Below are 20483 nucleotides of genomic sequence, written 5' to 3' on the forward strand. Positions count from 1 at the left end.
GTGACTTCAAATGAAGTCGTCTCCTCATTTGAGTCATTGTATAGCAGTGTTGTTCAACACTGGGTCAGAATTCAAATGGGGTCACCTGAAATGCCTGAAAGTGTGACAAAAAGATAGCTAATTCACATAACATAACTATTCAATATCCTCTTTGGAACACTTTTCAATCTTGGACTACCATAAATATCTACAGGTTTAATGCCCTACAACTTATGTAACTCAGTCATGTTTTAATTTTTGTCATGAAAAGTAGTATGCATGGGGTACCCAGAAATTTGGGATGTTAAAATGGGGTGCCATGCCAAAAAAATGTTGGGAACCCCTGTTGTATAGTAGTAGCAACTACATGGATGCTGTTTCTTGTGTTAACGTTCTTCCCTTTTGAAATTGTGAGGCCATGGCACATTGCACATCATAAAATGGCATGGCTGAATGTAACCCATCTGTGGTGGTAGCCATGGTAACAGTGATGAATTCCTGTTCATTTGCTGTAAGACTCAGTAGCCTACCATAGCCTCAATGAAAGGTTGGCAGTTGGTTTCAACCATCTGGTCATAATCCATTACCATTTGCCTTTTCATTACATCAATTTCTTCAATGAAGAATAGGATCATTCTTCATATGGATATCTGAAAATAAATCATATTGCAATGCTTATTCATTTTCCTTTGTAGCAGTTCCCAAACTTTTTCCCCTGCGTGCACCCCCTTGTACATTAAAATGTGGTTCGCACACCCCCCAAGCGAATTTTGTTGTACTGATGGCCGCGCAAGTATGGATTCACTGCGTATTGACTGCACATTATGCACTGTTGTTTTGGGGCTCTTTTCCAATAGCAGGAGTTAAACTACACTTCAGATGGGCCCTTCCAGCATACAATTCACCATACAATTCAAAACTGCTTAATGTTCATTAATACTGGATAAAAACTCACATATCCATGACCATTGCTCTATTCAGCTCGCGCACCCCCATATGGCAGGCCGCGCACCAGAGAGAGTAGAGAGAGAGAGGTTCCATTGGCCCATTGTTTCCGGGTTCTATTATTGCAAGGGGGAGGGGGGGAAATCCCCCTTTAGGCAGACCTAAGGACTGTTCTATTCAATGCTAGGAGCATTATGACACGCCTCTTTAGGCAGACCGGAACCTGGTCACGTTAGGTGCCCATAGAAACCTATTATGTTGGCATATCCCTATATACTTAAAGAATCTCTGCCGCGCATCCACCCCAGTTTGGGAAACCCTGCTTTAGAACTCTGTATGAATAGAGTTCCATTATGTTTACTTGCCTGTTGAGCGCCACCAGGGGGCTCCAGAGCCACACACACAGAGAGAGGTCTGGTAGGAACCAGGCTACATGTATACCAATTGCCAATTTAAAGAAGGAATGTTTTTCCTGTGTAATAAATATCATCCCAGTATAAAGGGAAATGTTAGCACCCCACTGTGGATGAATTAGGCTACAGCAAAACATGGCCCGAAAGCATAAGCAGAAGGATCTCTTCAGTACAGTACAGTAAAGGGCCTTGACCGATTAAGGGAGCCTGGCTGATTGGGGGGGACATCGTCTGCAGCCATAGCCTCTGCGTTAATCCGACCCTGGCAGTAGAGTGTCAAATTTTAGAGTTATTAAATTATTTTATTTTCTAGTAAATTTTTCATTGTCCTGGATGAGAATGTTCACACTCACATATGAGGCCGATGTCTGACCCAGGGGCGCTGACAGCTTAGGTAGGGCCCCGTACAAAGTCATATGAAAGGGCCCCTGCCCAGCCCCATAGATACAATGAAATGAAGACCCAATTCTGGGCCCCCTCTCTCCCTGGCCCCCTGGAAAACTGTCCCCTCTTTGTCCCCCCTTGTCGGCACCCCTGGTCAGACCCATAGATAGTTCAATATAGATAGATAGTTTATAATAATCTAAATCCTGCTGTATTTTTAAATGAGCTCATATACAAAATAGATATTGAGCATATAAGCACATATGGTATGCATGGATATGTTCTTTTTTTCCGTCTGCTATATGTTATGTCTCCCATCCCTTCCATGAGAAGGCCACAGCAGGAGAGCATGATGACGGCATGGCGGGAAAACATTTCAAGGCGGGAAATTGGCGCATGGTTCTGTGAGGTTGGGCGGGGCTACATGCGATGCGACTATCACAGAGCTACAGAGCATGATGAGAACAACAGCGTAGCATGTTGCCTATCTCAGAATCAATAGTGGCTTTATATTTAGTGTGTGGTCTATTATTTGCAATATCAAAACAGCAGCTAGATACAACTCGAAACGTATTTATATACACCAAAGCACCATTTAACGATTGACATTTCAAGAAATAAAAACATTAAGATGCGCGTATGGCCAAATGACGTTCTGTGCGCTGTGGTGCAACTGCAGAAGGGGAGGGATGTGAGGGAGGGGTAAACAGTGAAAGGGGGGATTAATTATAATAGGGACGCATATGCGTGCGTGCGGTGGCGTGGATAACAAACAGCCGCGTATATAGCCATTTTTTTAATAACGTGCGCTCAGCTGTAGAATTTTTAACTACATTTTAGACCATTTTGATTCATATTGACGTTTGTTTTGTGATTGCACATGCCCACCCATCTTAAGTCATTTTCACCCGGAAGGCGAATTCGCAAGATTTTATAAAGTGTGTTCAACACCAGTCTTTCTTTTGCATCTCCAAGGGAACTCGGGGGAAGAGAGAAAGTGCTGGCGGTGGCTGGCTAGCAGGCGTAGAGCTAGCTACCATCGCGGAGTGGGAAGTGCGTGCGTGAACACTCATCCGGCCTCATCAGAAGCCGGGAGCTGGAGTTTGGAACAACAGAAGTGTCGTTATGGCGGTAAACTTGGACAAGGAAGCCTATTACCGTCGAATCAAGCGCTTATACGGCAACTGGAAGGTAACTGATAAGCTCTGTACTTCGAAAGAATGAACAGCGTTTAAACTATTCGTCTAAAACCCACGTACAATTTTACACAGTGATGCTGGTTCCAAGTCCCTGCTCTGACGTGCGCACATAGCAATTGTTGTCGTTGCTTGGGAGCAAGTGGCGCGGCTATGTACCAAGCGCGGACGCTGTAACGGAAGAGGCCTGTATCTACATTTTGTCCGATGGCTGAACCGATACACAATAGTCGATGTTCTCTGATAATTTAATTGTATTTATTGAGGTTCCTTGGATTTACAGTGCCTGGAATCTGCATAATAAACGTATTACGCCTTGCTAGTAAAGATGCTAGGAATCCTAGATGAATGCACATTCTAGCTAGCTAACAGGCTGGATGTTCTGCATCAGAGGGCTCTCAAGCTAATGTTCAGCTATTGTCCTCACAAGTGATTTCCAGTTGCGCACAAAGCAAGCATGCTGTATCACACGTCTTAAAACATAGTTTTACATGGATCAATGTGCTGTGTTTATTATTTTTTTTGTAAACGGTGAAATCACACGATGAGAACTTGCTTGAATTCTTGAGCAAGCGTGTACTTTCAGTATGTATAGCATTTTGCTAGCCAGCATGATGGGTGTACATCAGCGGCTGCGCGGGTGTTTGAAATTATTCTCAACCTTAATGTTTCTGAAAGTTTTTGCAGAGTACCCAGGTCCCAAATGCTACTGTCTTTATTAACCTCTACGGTTGGTGCTGCTGTATTGACGCGTGTCGCAGTTTGCTTGATGGGAAATTTCGTCTTTTCATCCGAGTTGTGGTGGGACTGAACTTCAATGATTGCTAATTTGCACCTCTAGTTAGCTACTTTTGTTAGCCACCTTGATGCGCAGGTTTGGGATCACCTGTTACAGCATCATTGGAGTACTTAAGTTCTATTGTCTTTTTACGGGTCCTCCTTGAAAGGTCTGCTATGCAACACCTTGGCCCAATGGACGTTATGTGTTAGTGGGGAAGCTCATCTTCGGCCACATCATCTGAAACCCACATTTCCTACATGGTTACAACTATGTGTTTGTCGTTCGCAGAAGGGAGAGGATGAATTTGGAAAAGTCGATGCCATTGTCGTCTCTGTAGGAGTTGATGAGGAAATCGTCTATGCCAAATCCACTGCTCTACAGGTAAAGAGCATACATGTTCCATATTTTTCTTTGAACATCTGGAAAAAGAAGCTTGATAAAAAATAACTAACTGCTGTCTGTATTGAAGAGAAGGATTTCATCTACGGTCTTCCTCTCCTTCTCCCTCTCTTCCTGCCCCTCCAGACATGGCTCTTTGGGTACGAGTTAACAGACACCATCATGGTGTTCTGCGAGACAAAGATTCTCTTCCTGGCCAGCAAGAAGAAACTGGAATTCCTCAAGCAGGTTCAGATCACCAAGGGGAACGAGAATGCCAACGGCCTGCCTCCAATCACGCTGCTGGTCAGAGAGAAGGTATCAGCATCTCATCTCATTTGCTCTGCATGGCTCCGTCATATGGTTCAATTCTGACAGAGAGCCATTACAGGCATTAACACTCCCTAACTCCCTTTCTTTCTCTCTCTCTCTCTCTCTCTCTCTCTCTCTCTCTCTCTCTCTCTCTCTCTCTCTCTCTCTCTCTCTCTCTCTCTCTCGTACTCTGACACAAAATCCCTTACTCTCTCAACACTCACACAAAGAACATTTCAGAAACCCTGCCAGTTGCCTGATAGTACAATCGATGAATGTACAGATATTCTCTTGTGATGCATGATTGTTCATAAAAGTCATGGTGTATGCCTTGGACAGCCTCATTTTACTCCTGAATTTGATGGCCTACCATTACAAAATTATATGCTACACTAATGTTTCAACGTGTGGATGGGGCGCATCATGTTCTCTGATAAATGTTCATAAGCGGATGGTGCTTTTCCTGCTTTGTTATGGGGCTTGCATAGTCGATGCGAGTTAACATGCCTTATTTAGGCAAGTATCGCCTCCAATGGCCGTACCCGTAATGCAATGGATGAAGAATCAAAGCGTGTTTTTAGCATGGGTGCATAATGACAACCCGTAGCGTATTGATGCGTGGCCTTGCGGCTGCATATACATTCACATGTGTTTATTGACTATGTACTAGTAAGCCCTCCTGCTGTGGTATATGACGCACATTTTGTGTTGCGGTGCCCTGACTCTGAACGAGAGCAACAAGCCCAACGTTGACACGATGGTGCAGGCCAAAGCGTACCTTTGAGGCCGCAAATATATTGGGCTACAACAGCTATGTAAGCCACACAGTGTGTTATAGACACAGTAATACAAGTCCAAAAAAAGATGTCTCATGTGTTTTGTATTGCTGTGCTGTGCCCCCGATTCAGAACGAGAGCAACAAGGCCAACTTCGACAAGATGATGGAGGCCATCCGCGGCAGCAAGGAGGGCAAGACGGTGGGCGTCTTCAGCAAGGACAAGTTCCCTGGGGACTACATGAAGAGCTGGAACGACACCATCACCGCCGAGGGGCTGGAGAAGGTGAGATGAAAGGAGCCGGGGAGATGGGAATGAGTTTTGGTTGCACCAGCATTTTTGGATGGGATGAAGGCAGTTAGTACTTTGGTGCATACGTAATACTAAAAATGGCGCGTGTGTGTGTGTGTCACAATATTCAATAAGTCAATATATCGTACAATACGTTTTTACAAGCATGATAACTTTTTTGCCAAAATAAGTTATTGCATTGTTCTTCCTTGTCACTGTCTTTTAGACTGAATATCGATAGGCACATTTCACTCAGCGTAATGGTGCTTAAACGTTGGTCTACTTTTAATTTTTTGTCTGTCTCACTATCTTCCCCTTTATCTAGCACCCCCTGCTGCGACGCTTTCAAAATTAGAAAGGGTGTATTTGCATTTCTATCCCATTGTTATCGTCCAGCAAAGTGTGTGTGTGTGTGTGTGTGTGTGTGTGTGTGTGTGTGTGTGTGTGTGTGTGTGTGTGTGTGTGTGTGTGTGTGTGTGTGTGTGTGTGTGTGTGTGTGTGTGTGTGTGTGTGTGTGTGTGTGTGTGTGTGTGTGTGTGTGTGTGTGTGTGTGTGTGTGTGTGTGTGTGTGTGTGTGTGTGTGTGTGGGCGGCCGGCCGGCCAGCCAGCCAGCCAGCCAGCCGGTAGGGTACACCATGATTTTTAAATCGGATGGAGTTTCTGTTAACCGTCTTTTTTGCATGCTGGGTGGACATGCACCATGGCGTTGCAGGAAGATTGAAAGCTGGCACTGAGCAAGAAGGCTGTGTGTGTGTGTGCGCACTAGGTTGACATCAGTGCAGTGGTGGCCTACACCATGGCTGTTAAAGAGGACGGAGAGCTGGCTCTGATGAAGAAGGCTGCCACCATCACCAGTGACGTCTTCTCCAAGTTCTTCAAGGAGCGCGTCATGGAGATCGTCGACGCCGACGATGTGAGTCCTGTGCCATAAATCGGTTGCAAGTGCAGTAAATTGCAAATTGATGTGGAGTGCTACCGTCAGTGGCTGTGCTGTGAACCTGTTGCAAGTGTAGTAAATAATGATGTGAATGCTGTACATCGCTTGCAAATGTTCTAAATGGGTTGTAAGTGTAGTAATTGATTTACAGCACGGTACTCGCCTCTGTTATTCACAAGTGCAGTAAATGGGTTGCAAGTGTGGTAAATGACGGAATCGGTGGCTATGCTAAATCGGTTGCAAGTGTAGTAAATAAATATGTGATTGTGAGTGTAGGGTTGCATCTTAATTTGATCCTCCCATTATTTTATGAGCCTCCCATGAAAGCGACTGCAGTGTTTCCACTCAAAGCAGCCTTTTGGGGATGTTTCTCCCCTTTCAGTATATGGATAAATATTGATAGAATTCTTAAATGCATTTTGAATTTTAACAAAAAAATGCAATACAGGTATACGGTATATTAACGGTATATTAACTTGCAAAAACTTGAGTTACTGAGATGTCATGGGTGACATTGAGCCTTGTCACGATGCTTGACATGAAATTTAAATACACATTGAAATGTGTCTGGCCTGTTTTGAAATAATTTTGTCTGTGGCTGTCTTGTGTTTTAATGTTTGGTGATAGAATGTCACTGCAACTCTGTTCTATTAGTCCAGCAGCTGGAAATTCAGATGAATTTTGTGATTTAAGTGTGAAACTTGGGTGAGAATACTTTTTTTGGACTGCTTTCAACTGTGTGTGTACCATCGTGTATTTTACCTTTTATATCCCTTTCGATTTAAAAATCGAGGCACAGCTGAAACATACAGTGACTACCACACACGCTTTTTTGTTCCAATCTAGCAAACTGTTGCTGAGTGTTTCTTTGCCTGTGTATGTCTGGCCTATCAGAAAGTGCGTCACAGTAAGCTTGCGGAGTCCGTGGAGAAGGCTATTGAGGAGAAGCGCTATCTGAGTGGCGTGGACCCCTCTACGGTGGAGATGTGCTACCCTCCCATCATCCAGAGCGGCGGGAACTACAGCCTCAAGTTCAGCGTCGTCAGGTGGGTTACCTTTAGCCTGATAAACCAGCCTAAATGTGAGACTGGATGTGTAATTTAGTCTGGCCCCGATGAACGATACATCCGAAGATTGTTGATGGGAACAACTTGATGTTTTTCAAACCGTGCCTGTGCCTAATAGGCCGGCGCTCTGACCAATCAACGAGTTTTGTCGTCACTCCCTCAAAACCCTGCCCGCTTTGATTCAAAACAAATTCAAAATAAATTTCTGCGTTGTGATGGGTTTGCCAGATTCAGGGCACAGTGTTCAAAATGTTTTCGATCCGAGGCCAGACCCACTCGCCAGCCAAAATTTTTGGTGTCAAGCGGGTGGCACTGGTTTACTAGGCTAGTTTACCTTAACTGGATGTTCAGTCAGTCGTTCATTTGGTGCTGGGTGTCTACAGTTGTGTGTGGGGGGTTTTCTCTGCCAGGGTCCCTCTGCTCTTGACGTGGACGTTCTTAGGGTGCATTTACTATGTACAGCTCCAGGCCTTTTTATTAGAATACCATGAAAAAGTTGATTTATTTCCATAATTCCATCAATAATGTTAAACTGTCATGGATTGTAGATTCATGGCCCAGTTTTTTAACTATTCCAATCATTATTTTTTTTCTTTTTATATACGTTGGCCTTCCAGCTCAAAAAACCCATGAATTGGGGAATTCGCATTATTAGAATACTGTTATAAAATCACATTTTTCTTCATCAAAATTCGGGTCACATTATATCAGTTGAAATTTGGTACTTTCTACATTACATGCAATGGTCAATATTTGGTTAGGACATTCTCTGTCTTCATAATGGCCATGATGCGTTTAACATTGAAGTCAATGGAAAAACAGTGCATGGCAGTTATGGAAGCCCAGATGTCCTTGATGCTTTGCTGTCAGCTGTTCTTGTTTGTTGACCTGGTACCCCACACTTCACTCTTCAATATACCCTGTAGATTTCCATGCCACGTTTTGGCGCTAACTCACCAGTTTAATTCTAAATAACCAGAAATGAATCCCCATTGAAAATGAATGGGTTTTAATTTCTGTTGAGTTAGAATTAAACTGGTGAGTTAACACCAAAATGTGGCATGGAAATCTTCGGGTATATTGAAGAGGGAAGTGTGGGACACCAGGTCAGCTATACAAAAACAGCTGACGGCAAAGCATCAAGGATATCTGGCCTTCCATTACTCCCATGCACTGTTTCTGCCATTGACTTCAATGTTAAACGCATCATGGCCGTTATTATTAATAATATTAAGACAGAGAGAGTCCTAACCAAGTATTGAACATTGCATGTTGTGTAGAAAGTACCAAAGTTCAACTGATTTGATGTGCACTGATGTGAAACAAATTTTGATGAAGAAAATTGTGATTTTATTACAATATTCTAATGATGTGAATTCCCCAATTCATGTTTTTTTTTAGCTGGAAGACCAAAATGTGTAAAAATAAACAATTTAATGATTGGAATAGTTAAAAAACTGGGCCATGAATCTACAATCCATGACAGTTTAACATTATTGATGGAATTATGGAAATAAATCAACTTTTTCATGGTATTCTAATAAAAAGGCCTGGAGCTGTAGATGGATGGATGTCCTGGAGTTCTGTATGTCATGTACGCCCCACTGTAACTTGCTCTGAAATTTATATGGTTTTAAAGTGTGTGTGTGCGCCCTTGAGCCCTGCAACACTGTCTTGACATTGGCACCTGCCAACCAGCCAAATCCTGTTCAAATTTGGCTGTGGCTAGTATTCATTTCAGTGTCATTAACCACAGTGGCAATTGAGCCAAATGTCAAGTCCTGTTTGCAGCAGTAACCATATGACAAAAATGAGTAAAAGGACAGGAGCTATTTTGGCTTCAAATTTCTGTAGAACCCTCTTGTGACTACCCATCTCCTCATCCCTACTAGTGACTAATTTTGTGTGTGCATGTATCTGTGTTTGACCCCCTCCCCCCAGTGACAAGAACCACATGCACTTCGGGGCCATCACGTGTGCGATGGGCATCCGCTACAAGTCCTACTGCTCCAACCTGGTGCGCACCCTCATGGTGGACCCCACGCAGGAGATGCAGGACAACTACAGCTTCCTGCTGCAGGTGGAGGAGAACCTGCTCAACGAACTCAAGCACGGTGAGACACAGGGCTCCCATTTCACACCAGTGCAGTGGTTCTCAACCTTTTTTTTTTTTTTAAACAAATTTCCCTTGGACCCTGATCATAAGCCCCCAACGCCCCCTTGACCTCATCGCAAGCCTGCCAATGCCCTCAGTCAAAATGAGTTTGACACCCCTGATCTATGCTGTCATACAGGAGTGAAGCTGTGTGATGCCTACAACGCGGTGATGGAGTTTGTCAAGAAAGAGAAGCCAGACCTCGTCAGCAAGCTGACCAAGAACCTTGGGTAAGTGGACTCCCACTGTAACATGGATACATACTCGGGCACACACTCGCACACATGCATGCACAAGCACAGAAAAATAGACCACACACACACACACACACACACACACACACACACACACACACACACACACACACACACAGGAATACAGGCTTAATGTGGTGGAAATAGGGAAGGAATATTCATATGCTACAAAAAGCTCCCTTGCCGAGAGTTGATGTGTGAGAAACATTTTGACCTGCAAGGTTTTCATCAGGTGTCTGGTACAACATTTCGAGCTGCAAGGTTTTTGTCTGGTCTCTTTTCGTACATTAAATCAGTTTTTGTGGTGTGCGAACATTCCTTCTCTTTTTCTCCTTTGCGTTATTGTATATTCTGCATCCACAGCGATGTGCTTTTTTTGAGATGTGTGAGCACCTTACACTTTTTGAAATACAGACTTGATAACTGTGAGTGGGATCACCCTCTCATACTGATTTCACTACGCAAAACAAAGATGGACCCAATTGAATTAACTTTCCAGAGAAGGTGTATCAGGGTGTACAAGACACACATGCCAACATATGAAAGAGAGAAATGCATGCTGTAAACTTTGTGATCTCCATTGTGTTTTAGGTTTGCCATGGGGATCGAGTTTAGAGAAGGGTCCCTGGTCCTCAATGCCAAGAACCAGTACAAGCTCAAGAAAGGTAAATGTGGCTACCATTATATACGCACGCATATACAACATTCCACATTATTATGAAAATGACATTTTTCGCTGTTTCCCCAAATAATCAATACAAATGACAGTCGTCATAATTTTCAAGTCATCAGCCATTAGAGTACAATTTAAAAGCTTTTGAATGAACCTTCCAATGATAACGGTATTTTTTAAAATAATAAAAAACTTTAAATGCTCTGTTCCACATTATTACGCAAAATAGTTTTGTAGTGTTGTAATCCAAATTTCTTTCTTTTTTTCCCTTTTACATCAAAACAGTTGGAATTTGGTACCTTCTAAATTACATTTCAATGCTCAATACTTGGTGATAAGCTCTTTGTCTTAGTAACTGGAATGCTGTGATTAACATTGAAGTCAATGGCAGGGCATTGCATGGGAGTTATGGAAGCCCAGATATCCTTGATGCTTTGCTCTCAGCTGTTTTTGTTTGTTTGGTCTGGTGACCCACACTTCACTCTTCAATATACCCGTAGATTTCCATGCCATGTTTAGGTGCTTTGGTGGTGTCGACATTCTAACTCACCAGACATGAAACCCCATTGAAAATGAATATATAAAAGAAATGAGGCGGATCTTCCCATCCCACCATATTGTGTGAGTACCATGATCATAGAAACCGTTACCTTTCTTCAGCTTGTAGTGGTTCAATATCTTTACGATCATAATATTCTCGCACACAACGTAAAAAGATATTGAACCACTACAAGCTGAAGAAAGGTAACGGTTTCTATGATCATGGTACTCACACAATATGGTGGGATGGGAAGATCCGCCTCATTTCTTTTATATAAGCCATTATTAACTGTACTATTAATTCCCATCTGAATAACTTGTCAATCTGCGCTTGTATTATTGCTGAACACTTGGTAATGATTCCATACTATTAAATGTGGTTTGTGCATTGATTTTTTTTTGCCATTCAGCTGTGTGGTCAGTTAATGGGATATGAATTGTCTGAAAGGCTTCCAGTAAAATCTTAACATTTTTAGAACCACAGTGTTTGATTTGTACAAGTTGTTGATGATTTGGTTTTGTGTTTTAAAGGTATGGTGTTCAGCGTGAGTCTGGGCTTGGCTGATCTGATCAACAAGGAGGGCAAGAAGGAGGAGCAGAAGAAATATGCTCTCTTCGTCGGAGACACCGTACAGATCAACGAGGTGACTAACGCACACACACATGTACACAGATAATACACTCTCCTATGTCAAGTTTACACATTGCATACGCTCTCGTTGTCGAAATCATCGTACAGATCACTAACACACACACGCACACCTCACATAGTGTAAACACTTTCTCCAATGTCCAGTTTGCAAACTACATATGCTCCACCATAAATTAAACACATTTACATTGTACACCATCATACTCAGTAGTCATTCCATGCCCTTGAGAATAAGGGAAAGCTGGATAATGTTATCTAATTAGAGTGTAATTAAGTAAGGTTATAGCTTTTATCAACCCTGAACGTTCATCAAAGATGGGTGAACATGAAGGCTGTTGTTAATTGTTAAATGTGGTCAAGCAACCCTACACCTGTATACATGGTAATCTGCAGCATTCTTCAGTTTTTAGTAGACTGTTCTGCCCTACAAAGGCTTTGTGCAGAAATGATGCCAACGTTGAAACTCACAAAAACTGTCTTCGAAGCCAAAGTTTTAGGTTGGATATTGTAGTTACTGCAAATTTGACGTCGCAATATCTCCAAGACATGCATACCTGGTGTAGATCCGCCGCGTTTTTTTTCATAAGGGGGGGGGTAGCCTAGGCAGACACACCTAGTAGCCTACAGACATTATTGTCATTAATGTTGAGTGACATTCTATTTATCTTTTTTTTTGGTCAGTCTACAACTGCCTCTCGTGACCACTGTATCAGAAAGACGGGATCGGAGTCTGTCAATGGTCGTTCCATAACTAGTTACAAAGTTATAACCTAGTCGCGCGCAAGATAGAATTGACGCGCGAGATGTCCCACTTCACAACAAACGAAATGGACCACTGGTCACTGTCTCCGGTGTCACTTTTACCTTTTGCCCTTTCGATCGGATTTTGAGTACCTGAACAACTGCTATGGGATGAGGATTATGTTGCCGAGTGCTTAGGTACGTCTTGTATAGTGCTAGAAACAGGTTTGTGCTCACCAGTCTGGGTAGCAGCTGGCTAAAATTTAGCATTTATTTACCACTTTTCGCCTAGCTGTTGCAGCCAAAGAATCTAAGGCGCCCTGACAACAAAAGAAATAAGACTGAACCATGCGGCCATAGGCCTACGTGTGATAGGAAATAATAGAGCAGCCCCGAAACTTTCGGAACCCTCCTTCGCTGTGTGTGTAGAACTTGTCTATCTCCGTGCGCAACGTGCAAACGTGAGCCAGCACCACATTTTGACAAGTGAGCTACAAATCCGAACGGTCCGAATGCATCATTACAACTATTGCACGCGTTTTGAAAATGCCGTCTGTGACGGACATGTACGTTGATGGCTAGTCGCCCCCTCACTGACTATGTGCTCCGGTAAGAGAACCGCTGCGACTTTAGGTGATATTGAGAGATTTATTGATTCCAGGCATCAAAGAGTATTCTTCATTGAACTGTTGCCTACATATACAATGTATGGCTGATTAAAGGTATTTGTGTGCATTACAGAATGTAATAAGAGTGTGGTTTCTGCAAGATAAACATATACAGAAAGAGTAATTAGAAACTATACAGATAAATTCTACACAATATCAAAATATGCAGAACACACAGTTTAATAATAATTAGGTAGTCAAATATACACATCAAGTTACATTACAATATACATAAGGATATAATTGCACTTAGGTAACATTAATGTGACAAGGAACCGAATTACTGCAAGTGGCAAGTAATAGCAGGATAATAAGAGTGAGAACTAGGCACTTAAGGGGTTAATACAGAGAAAATCAAGTGCAGTACACTTAGGATCCACAGGGTGGCGCTTTAAGACCACAAATAGAAGAAGCGGTTCTTGCCGCCATCGAGTCTAGCAAGACGAGTGTCCACGTGAACAGCGCATGTCTCCATAGCACGACAATGCAATATTTGGAAGCTAAAATAATGCCTCAAAACGGTGGAAATAACACCACAGGTCGAAACTACTATCGAAGCACTTCCAAACCGGACTACTCATGTAACTTTAAACCAAGAAATGAGCATTTAGGAAAGCATTTAAGAAACAGACATTTCCTCATTGAAATGAATTGAGCTCGCGGTAAAACCTGTGTTACATGGTTACCGGACAAAACAGCATGTAACAAACACAACCGGATGAAATGCAACATAAATACAAATAGAAACGAAGTACTTACATTGTCATCAACGCACACGTACACACACAAGATTTAACATTTCAGCAATATGCTGGAGCAAAACGGCAAGTGTCTGCTAGCGATGCACACTGAAAGTCAAGTCATGAATGCACGCAAGTGCATGGTACGTCACCAATGACGTCTCTGGCGTCACGACGCTGGCTCCAGCAGGGAGTTTTCCACACCGTCCTTCAGACAGCAATGTTTCTTGCTTCGTGGTAGAAGCAAATTGTAGCGAAATATTTGCTGGTTTTGCAGACGTATGTAGGCCTACACCGTGGGTGAGACGCAGCCAAGTTCTGTCACGGTGAAGTTGGTTTCAACTTTCATGTCGGATATTCGAGAGAAATTCGCACATTTTGCAAAATCATGGTTTATTCCCCAAGCATTACCAATGCTTTGACTACATATGACTAACAAGGCCCAGCCCAAATGATTGTGATTGAATGCCATTTTTTAATGTAGGCTAGCCTACATTACATTAAAAAAAACAGTGTGTCCTATAGGGCAGTGTTCCTCAACAGGGGTGCCGAGGCACCCTTGGGTGCCGCAGGCCACCCTCAGGGGTGCCGCGGAAACATGGCTGATAAATTAATTATAAATCAAGTAGGTAGCAGGCTTCACTCAGGTTTCTTGATAACTTTTAAGGGTGCTGTCCCAAATGAATACTTAGAATCAAAGAAAAGGGGGGTGCACCTTGCATCAATTTTTTTCTTTATTTTTCTGTGCACAGACGCGTTTCGGCGTGTGCCTTCCTCAGTGTGCAACCTGAGGAAGGCACACGCCGAAACGCGTCTGTGCACAGAAAAATAAAGAAAAAAATTGATGCAAGGTGCGCCCCCCTTTTCTTTGATAAATAAATTATGTAATATTATACATATTTGTCTAAATTGATAAGGTAATGTTAGTCAGTGGAATCTTTCATCTGCCATTTACACACAATTATAAAATAATGTAAATATAGGTTGCCCCAGTCAGCTGCAACTTCGAACGTAGGTCGTGTGACGTCTCCAAATGTGTTACTTTTCTAAGCTTGTGTGGTATCGGATGCGATGCTATGTTACGGCTTGTTGGTGTGGGGTGCCTTGACATTTTTCATGAATTGAAAGGGTGCCTCGCCTAAAAAAAGGTTGGGAAACACTGCTATAGGGTTACGCATCTTTTCAGCAGATTTCACCTCATGTGATTAGCGATAGTTTGTCACCTTTTTTAACCCTCCTGACTTTGCAGGTATGGACATGACACATTTGAACTATAGAGCTTTGTCTCAACATAAAGGGGGTATAATGAAGACCATTTTCAGTCTAAACTGAATTTTTTCCAAAATATGTAGTTACTGCACTTTGGTCAGCCCAGCTCTGCGGTACAAAGGCAAACTCCAAAGTCTTGTGTATGAAAGTATTAAATAATTTGGCCTTCCCGCTTGTGCCCTTCGCAGGAGGATCCAGCCACAGTCCTCACGCCGGTGAAAAAGAAGATAAAGAACATTGGTATTTTCCTCAAGGTAACGGCCATGTCATGTCTCTCTACTCTTCAATGCCCTTCAGTACAGTACAGTGGCCTTCATTGGTTCCTGTGCCTATTCATCCCTCTATGTCTGTTTGGACAATGCAGCTACAGTGCTGATGCAGTAGCCTAGTGCACAGTGTTCTAGCTCTCCATCTTGTATCTTTTGAAAGTGTGTTTCTGTTCCCTAGATATGATCTCCCGTAATATTTGTTTTCCCTTCTCTTTTTTTCTCCCTCATTTTTGTTTTGCATCTTTTGTATGTTTCTTTGGGTCTTATCCTCTATTGCTGTCGTTCCATGCACCAAGACTACTGTAACTTCGTGGGCTGTTTGTAAACTGTGTTTCTGCAGTTTGCTGGTATTTGTTTTTAGTGTCTGTTTCTCTTTCTGCAATTTCTGCCGTTATTTGCTAGTTTTTTCCCACAATTTGTCATTCTTTGTTTGGGTCCGTTTCTCTTTGTCTGCTTATGATCTTCAATTCTATCCTTACTGTGATGGAAATGTAATTTGTGTTTTGTTTGTTTGTTTCAGGCTGAAGATGAAGAAAGTGAGGAGGAAGATGACGTGGATCCAGAGGACATCCTCAGCAAAGGAGTGCGACCCGCACTGACGGCCGACAGGACAAGGGTACGTGGTGTTTGAGTGTGTGTGGGTGGGTGTTCAGGTCAAGAAAGACGTGTGTCCTTTCCCACACCTAATCTCAAACAAACTGACGTGTTGTTCACACAGAAAATCTGAGCATTCAGGAATCGGAAAATCTTTGTGTTTTCTCTGTAGAATGAAGGGGAAGAAATTATAATAAATAACTTTAATATAGCAGTCTGCATGACGCTCGAAATCTTCTCACTGTGACCATTGACCAAAAGCATAGACACCAGCAGGTAGGTAACACATGGTCACATGGGGTAGACTACAGATCCCTGGTATGAACGTCTGGTTACGCTCAGAACAAAATTGTGTGTGTGTGTGTGTGTGTGCACAGAGAAGCAGCAGCTAGTGTGTGTCTCAGCAGATTGTGTGTATGTTTGTGTGTTAATTGATGGCAAAAAGAGGAAGTGGGAATGTGACTCAACAGTTTTCTGCAATTTTCCTTTTGAATCATCAATCTGTGCCTGAAGGTAGCAGAAGATTTACACGGATGCTTTTCCTTCTAACTTTCTCACACAGATAGTTAAATGTCATGTAACACAACCTACAACTAATATCTTTCTTTTAACAGACCCTTTTATCCCAAGAGTTGGCGAATAATTTTGTATGTGACATTTGGGTAGCTGTTGGAAAGGGTATTGAAATGGGCCTTTTTCTCTGGAGGCCAGATGCATTCAAAGCATCGTTTATACCTGCGCCGCTTCAAAATGGCAGTTGTTTGACATTGCTGAGAAGGCAAATTGCCCTTATGACGTATTTTGGGTGTCGCCCATCACCATAAATGCATTGTCTGCACATACATTTAGGTGTATTAATTATGGCTGTCCGCAAATAATCGACCAATCGTTGGTCGACCAAAAAAAATTCTAGTCGACCGAATCCCATTGGTCGCAGCGGGGAAAAAAACAAACAACCAGCGTCTCGTCAAAGTGCTTTCAGGACTCTTAACTTGAAGGGCGTGACAAAGGAGGACGTGTTGTTGATTTGTTTGAGAAGGATTGAAGTTATTTTGACCATGTCTGGAAGGAGCTCTAAAACATGGGATAATTTTTTAAAAGAATACAGATCACTGCTTGTCAGCACCACGCAAATTCGAACGACAGGTGCGTTTAATTATGTAACTTCACCACCACGGCAGATGCTGCTCTCCTCTCCCTCTCTCATACACACACACCCGTACACTACCCGGCACCGTTTGCTACAATACCTCACTCGACTCGTTGAATCCATTGGTTGACAGAAATCCAGGGAGCCGCCTGCATCTGTGTCGTCTCGCATAATTATCAGTTTATTGCAGACGGTGTAAAAAGTGTGAAGTCGTGTCGGCACATACTCTGAAGCTCCAAAATGCTATGTTGCAACGTCATGGTGCTAAGTCGCACTTTGTTAGCTTCCATACCACTTTGCTGTACAATTGTAGGCTAGGCCTACTCCGTGCTGGCCAACATCCAAAGAACCACCACCAGATATGAACATATTTTGGGGTGTGTGTGTACGTTAAGTCATTCACCGACAAACTTATCAGAATTCGCTTTTGCTGCCCTGAACGGCAAGAACTCTTGTCAAGACTCCAGTCCAGCGATAAACAAAACCAGCGTGGGTAATTTAAAGGGGGAAACGCTGCGCATCATTTAACCCTCTGAGGTCTAAGGCCTTTCAGAGGCTTTTAGGCTGCTTGCACCACCCTGACATTTTCAAGTATTTTCAACTAACAGTAAGCATCTATGGAAAAGTGGAATATATGGTTGTATTGTGAAAAGCCTGACAAGAAATAATCTGAAAAAAAATTGGATGTCATACAAACATGTTTTATTTAAATTGAGTATAAACACAACTGTACAAAAAAAACAGGTTTCAGAGGTCTTCAAAAAGTTCAAGAAAACGCACAATAAATATATCTAGCCAAGACTTTTGAAGTTTGAATCTTGTAAACAAATGTGTTGGCAGCATAAAAGTGAAAAGGGCATTTAGAAATGTTTTGTTGTTTTCATACAAAATGCAAAAAAGAATGACTATGTCACTGCCACTGCCTGTCTCATTTGAATACTAATGAGATAGGTGTGAACAAACCTCTAATGGCCCACACCCCCCTGTCAATCCCCATGTGCTCTGATAGCCCCAAACCCCCCTGTCACTCTACGTCTGCTGTGTTTAACCTACCTGAAAGGGGCGTGTTGTCACCTGAATAGCCACTCAAGCACCGGTACTTTACATGTGAATAGCTATAGGTGTGGCTGCTACAGGCAGAGAGTACAGAATATGCGAAGATTTCTTTTCACTTTCTTTAAATTGGGCCAGCTATATAATTTATTTAATATATATATTTAATATATATATATTTGAAATGTCTGGAAGGTCTGAGGTTTCTAATGGTGTAACGTATATGTTTCAATGACAAAAACTCATAGTTACAGATTTGTTTTTGGAGACATGTCAAATTGCTCTCTCAAGGGCAATTAGACCTCTATGTGTTAAGCGCTTGATGGACATTCCAGTGAACAACTATACAGTAATGCTGCAACAAATCTCTACCATAGGCAGTTTGGCAATTAAAAAAAAAAAAATCCTTTTATTTTATTTTTTTGGGGGGGGGATTAATCGATTAGTCGGAGTAAATGACGACCTTTGGTCGACCAACAAAATCCTTGGTCGTGGACAGCCCTAGTATTAATGATGGTAGGGGTTTGGTATGCGTGTGTGGGTGGGTGTTGGTAAACATGGTTTGTTTTAATGCCAACTTCTCTAATGACTGGGATGGTGGGCTGGCGTTAATGCTGGCTGCTCTTCTGTTTGGACACTTGGCTGTGGTGGGTGGGTGTTGATACTGACTGCGCCTCCTCTGATTGGACAGAACGAGTTGACGGCGGAGGAGAAAAGGCGGGCCCACCAGAAGGAGCTGGCGGACCAGCTGAACGAGGAGGCCAAACGCAGACTCACGGAAAAGCAGGGAGAGCAGCAGACGCAGAAGTGAGTAGCGGACATGGATGGATGGATGGATGGATGGATGGATGGATGGATGAGCGATTGAATGGTATTTTGCGTAGATGTAGTCCGAGCCATGGGTGTAGGAGTTAGGGCAATCCCCTTGACCTCAGTGTTCCATGTTTACACAACAATGGCGGCTCATGGAGCCTTTGACACTCAGATCGCCATTGACAATAGTTCCAGGAAGTGAGGGTACATAGCTCGCCATTAACATAGTTCTGTGAGCATGTGAGAGTATGTGGTGTACATTGGTACCTTGCCATGATGCCATGGCTAATCAATGATCATCATGCACATTTTTCCGTCGATGAAGGAAAGCAATACTTGGATTTAAAAAAAATCACATTAATGAAATACTACTGACGATATGCAGCAGTCAGTAATTGTGTGTGTGTGTGTTCGTTTGAACCTAGGGCCCGTAAGTCGAACGTGTCGTACAAGAACGTTTCCCAGATGCCGCGGGAGAAGGACATCAGGGAAATGAAGATCTTCATCGACAAGAAGTACGAGACGGTCGTCATGCCCGTCTTTGGCATCGCCACGCCCTTTCACATCGCCACCATCAAGGTAGACACAAAGGCTTAGACGCGCACACAGACGCACGCACTCACACACATGCACACACACAGACCGACACACACACAGAGACGCACGCGCACACACACACACACACACACACACACGCGCACACACACGCGCACACACACACACACACACACACACGCACGCACGCACGCGGGCGGGCGGGCAGGCACACACACACAGAGACGGGCAGGCACGCACACACAGAGACACACAGACGGGCAGGCACACACACAGACGGGCACGCACACACACACACACACACACACAGACGGGCACGCACACACACAGACGGGCACGCACACACACACATGGGCAGGCACACACACAGACGGGCAGGCACACGCACAGACGGGCAGGCACACACACAGACGGGCACACACACACACACACACACACACACACACAGACGGGCACGCACACACACAAACGCGCGCGCACGCACACAGGCGGGCAGGCACACGCACACAGGCGGGCAGGCACACGCACACACAGACACACACACAGACACACACACAGACACACACACACAGACGGGCGGGCAGGTACACACACAGACGGGCGGGCAGGCACACACACACAGAGACACACAGACGCGCAGGCACGCACACACAGAGACACACAGACGGGCAGGCACACACACACACACACACACAGACGGGCACGCACACACACACAGACGGGCACGCACACGCACGCACACACACAGACGGGCACACACACACACGCACGCACACACACACACACACACACACACAGACGGGCACGCACACGCACAAGCGGGCAGGCACACGCACACAGGCGGGCAGGCACACGCACACAGGCGGGCAGGCACACGCACACACACAGACGCGCACAC

General features: G+C 43.6%; 1 protein-coding gene across 1 annotated transcript in view; it reads left to right on the top strand.

Annotated features, from left to right (window-relative positions):
- The first annotated feature begins 2449 nt into the window (after window positions 1–2449).
- The window catches only part of supt16h (SPT16 homolog, facilitates chromatin remodeling subunit), a 29270-nt gene continuing 11236 nt past the window's right edge, over window positions 2450–20483 (top strand). Inside the window, exons 1-14 of the mRNA XM_063186327.1 lie at window positions 2450–2912; window positions 3987–4079; window positions 4224–4394; window positions 5297–5449; window positions 6222–6368; window positions 7287–7438; window positions 9401–9573; window positions 9754–9844; window positions 10460–10533; window positions 11613–11725; window positions 15340–15405; window positions 15941–16036; window positions 18909–19024; window positions 19456–19609. Of these exons, the coding sequence (XP_063042397.1) occupies window positions 2847–2912; window positions 3987–4079; window positions 4224–4394; window positions 5297–5449; window positions 6222–6368; window positions 7287–7438; window positions 9401–9573; window positions 9754–9844; window positions 10460–10533; window positions 11613–11725; window positions 15340–15405; window positions 15941–16036; window positions 18909–19024; window positions 19456–19609 (1665 nt within the window). The 5' untranslated portion in view covers window positions 2450–2846. The remainder of the gene's footprint in view (window positions 2913–3986; window positions 4080–4223; window positions 4395–5296; window positions 5450–6221; window positions 6369–7286; window positions 7439–9400; window positions 9574–9753; window positions 9845–10459; window positions 10534–11612; window positions 11726–15339; window positions 15406–15940; window positions 16037–18908; window positions 19025–19455; window positions 19610–20483) is intronic.

The sequence above is a fragment of the Engraulis encrasicolus genome, chromosome 21 (genome assembly GCF_034702125.1).
Source record: "Engraulis encrasicolus isolate BLACKSEA-1 chromosome 21, IST_EnEncr_1.0, whole genome shotgun sequence".
NCBI classification, from domain to species: Eukaryota; Metazoa; Chordata; class Actinopteri; order Clupeiformes; family Engraulidae; genus Engraulis; species Engraulis encrasicolus.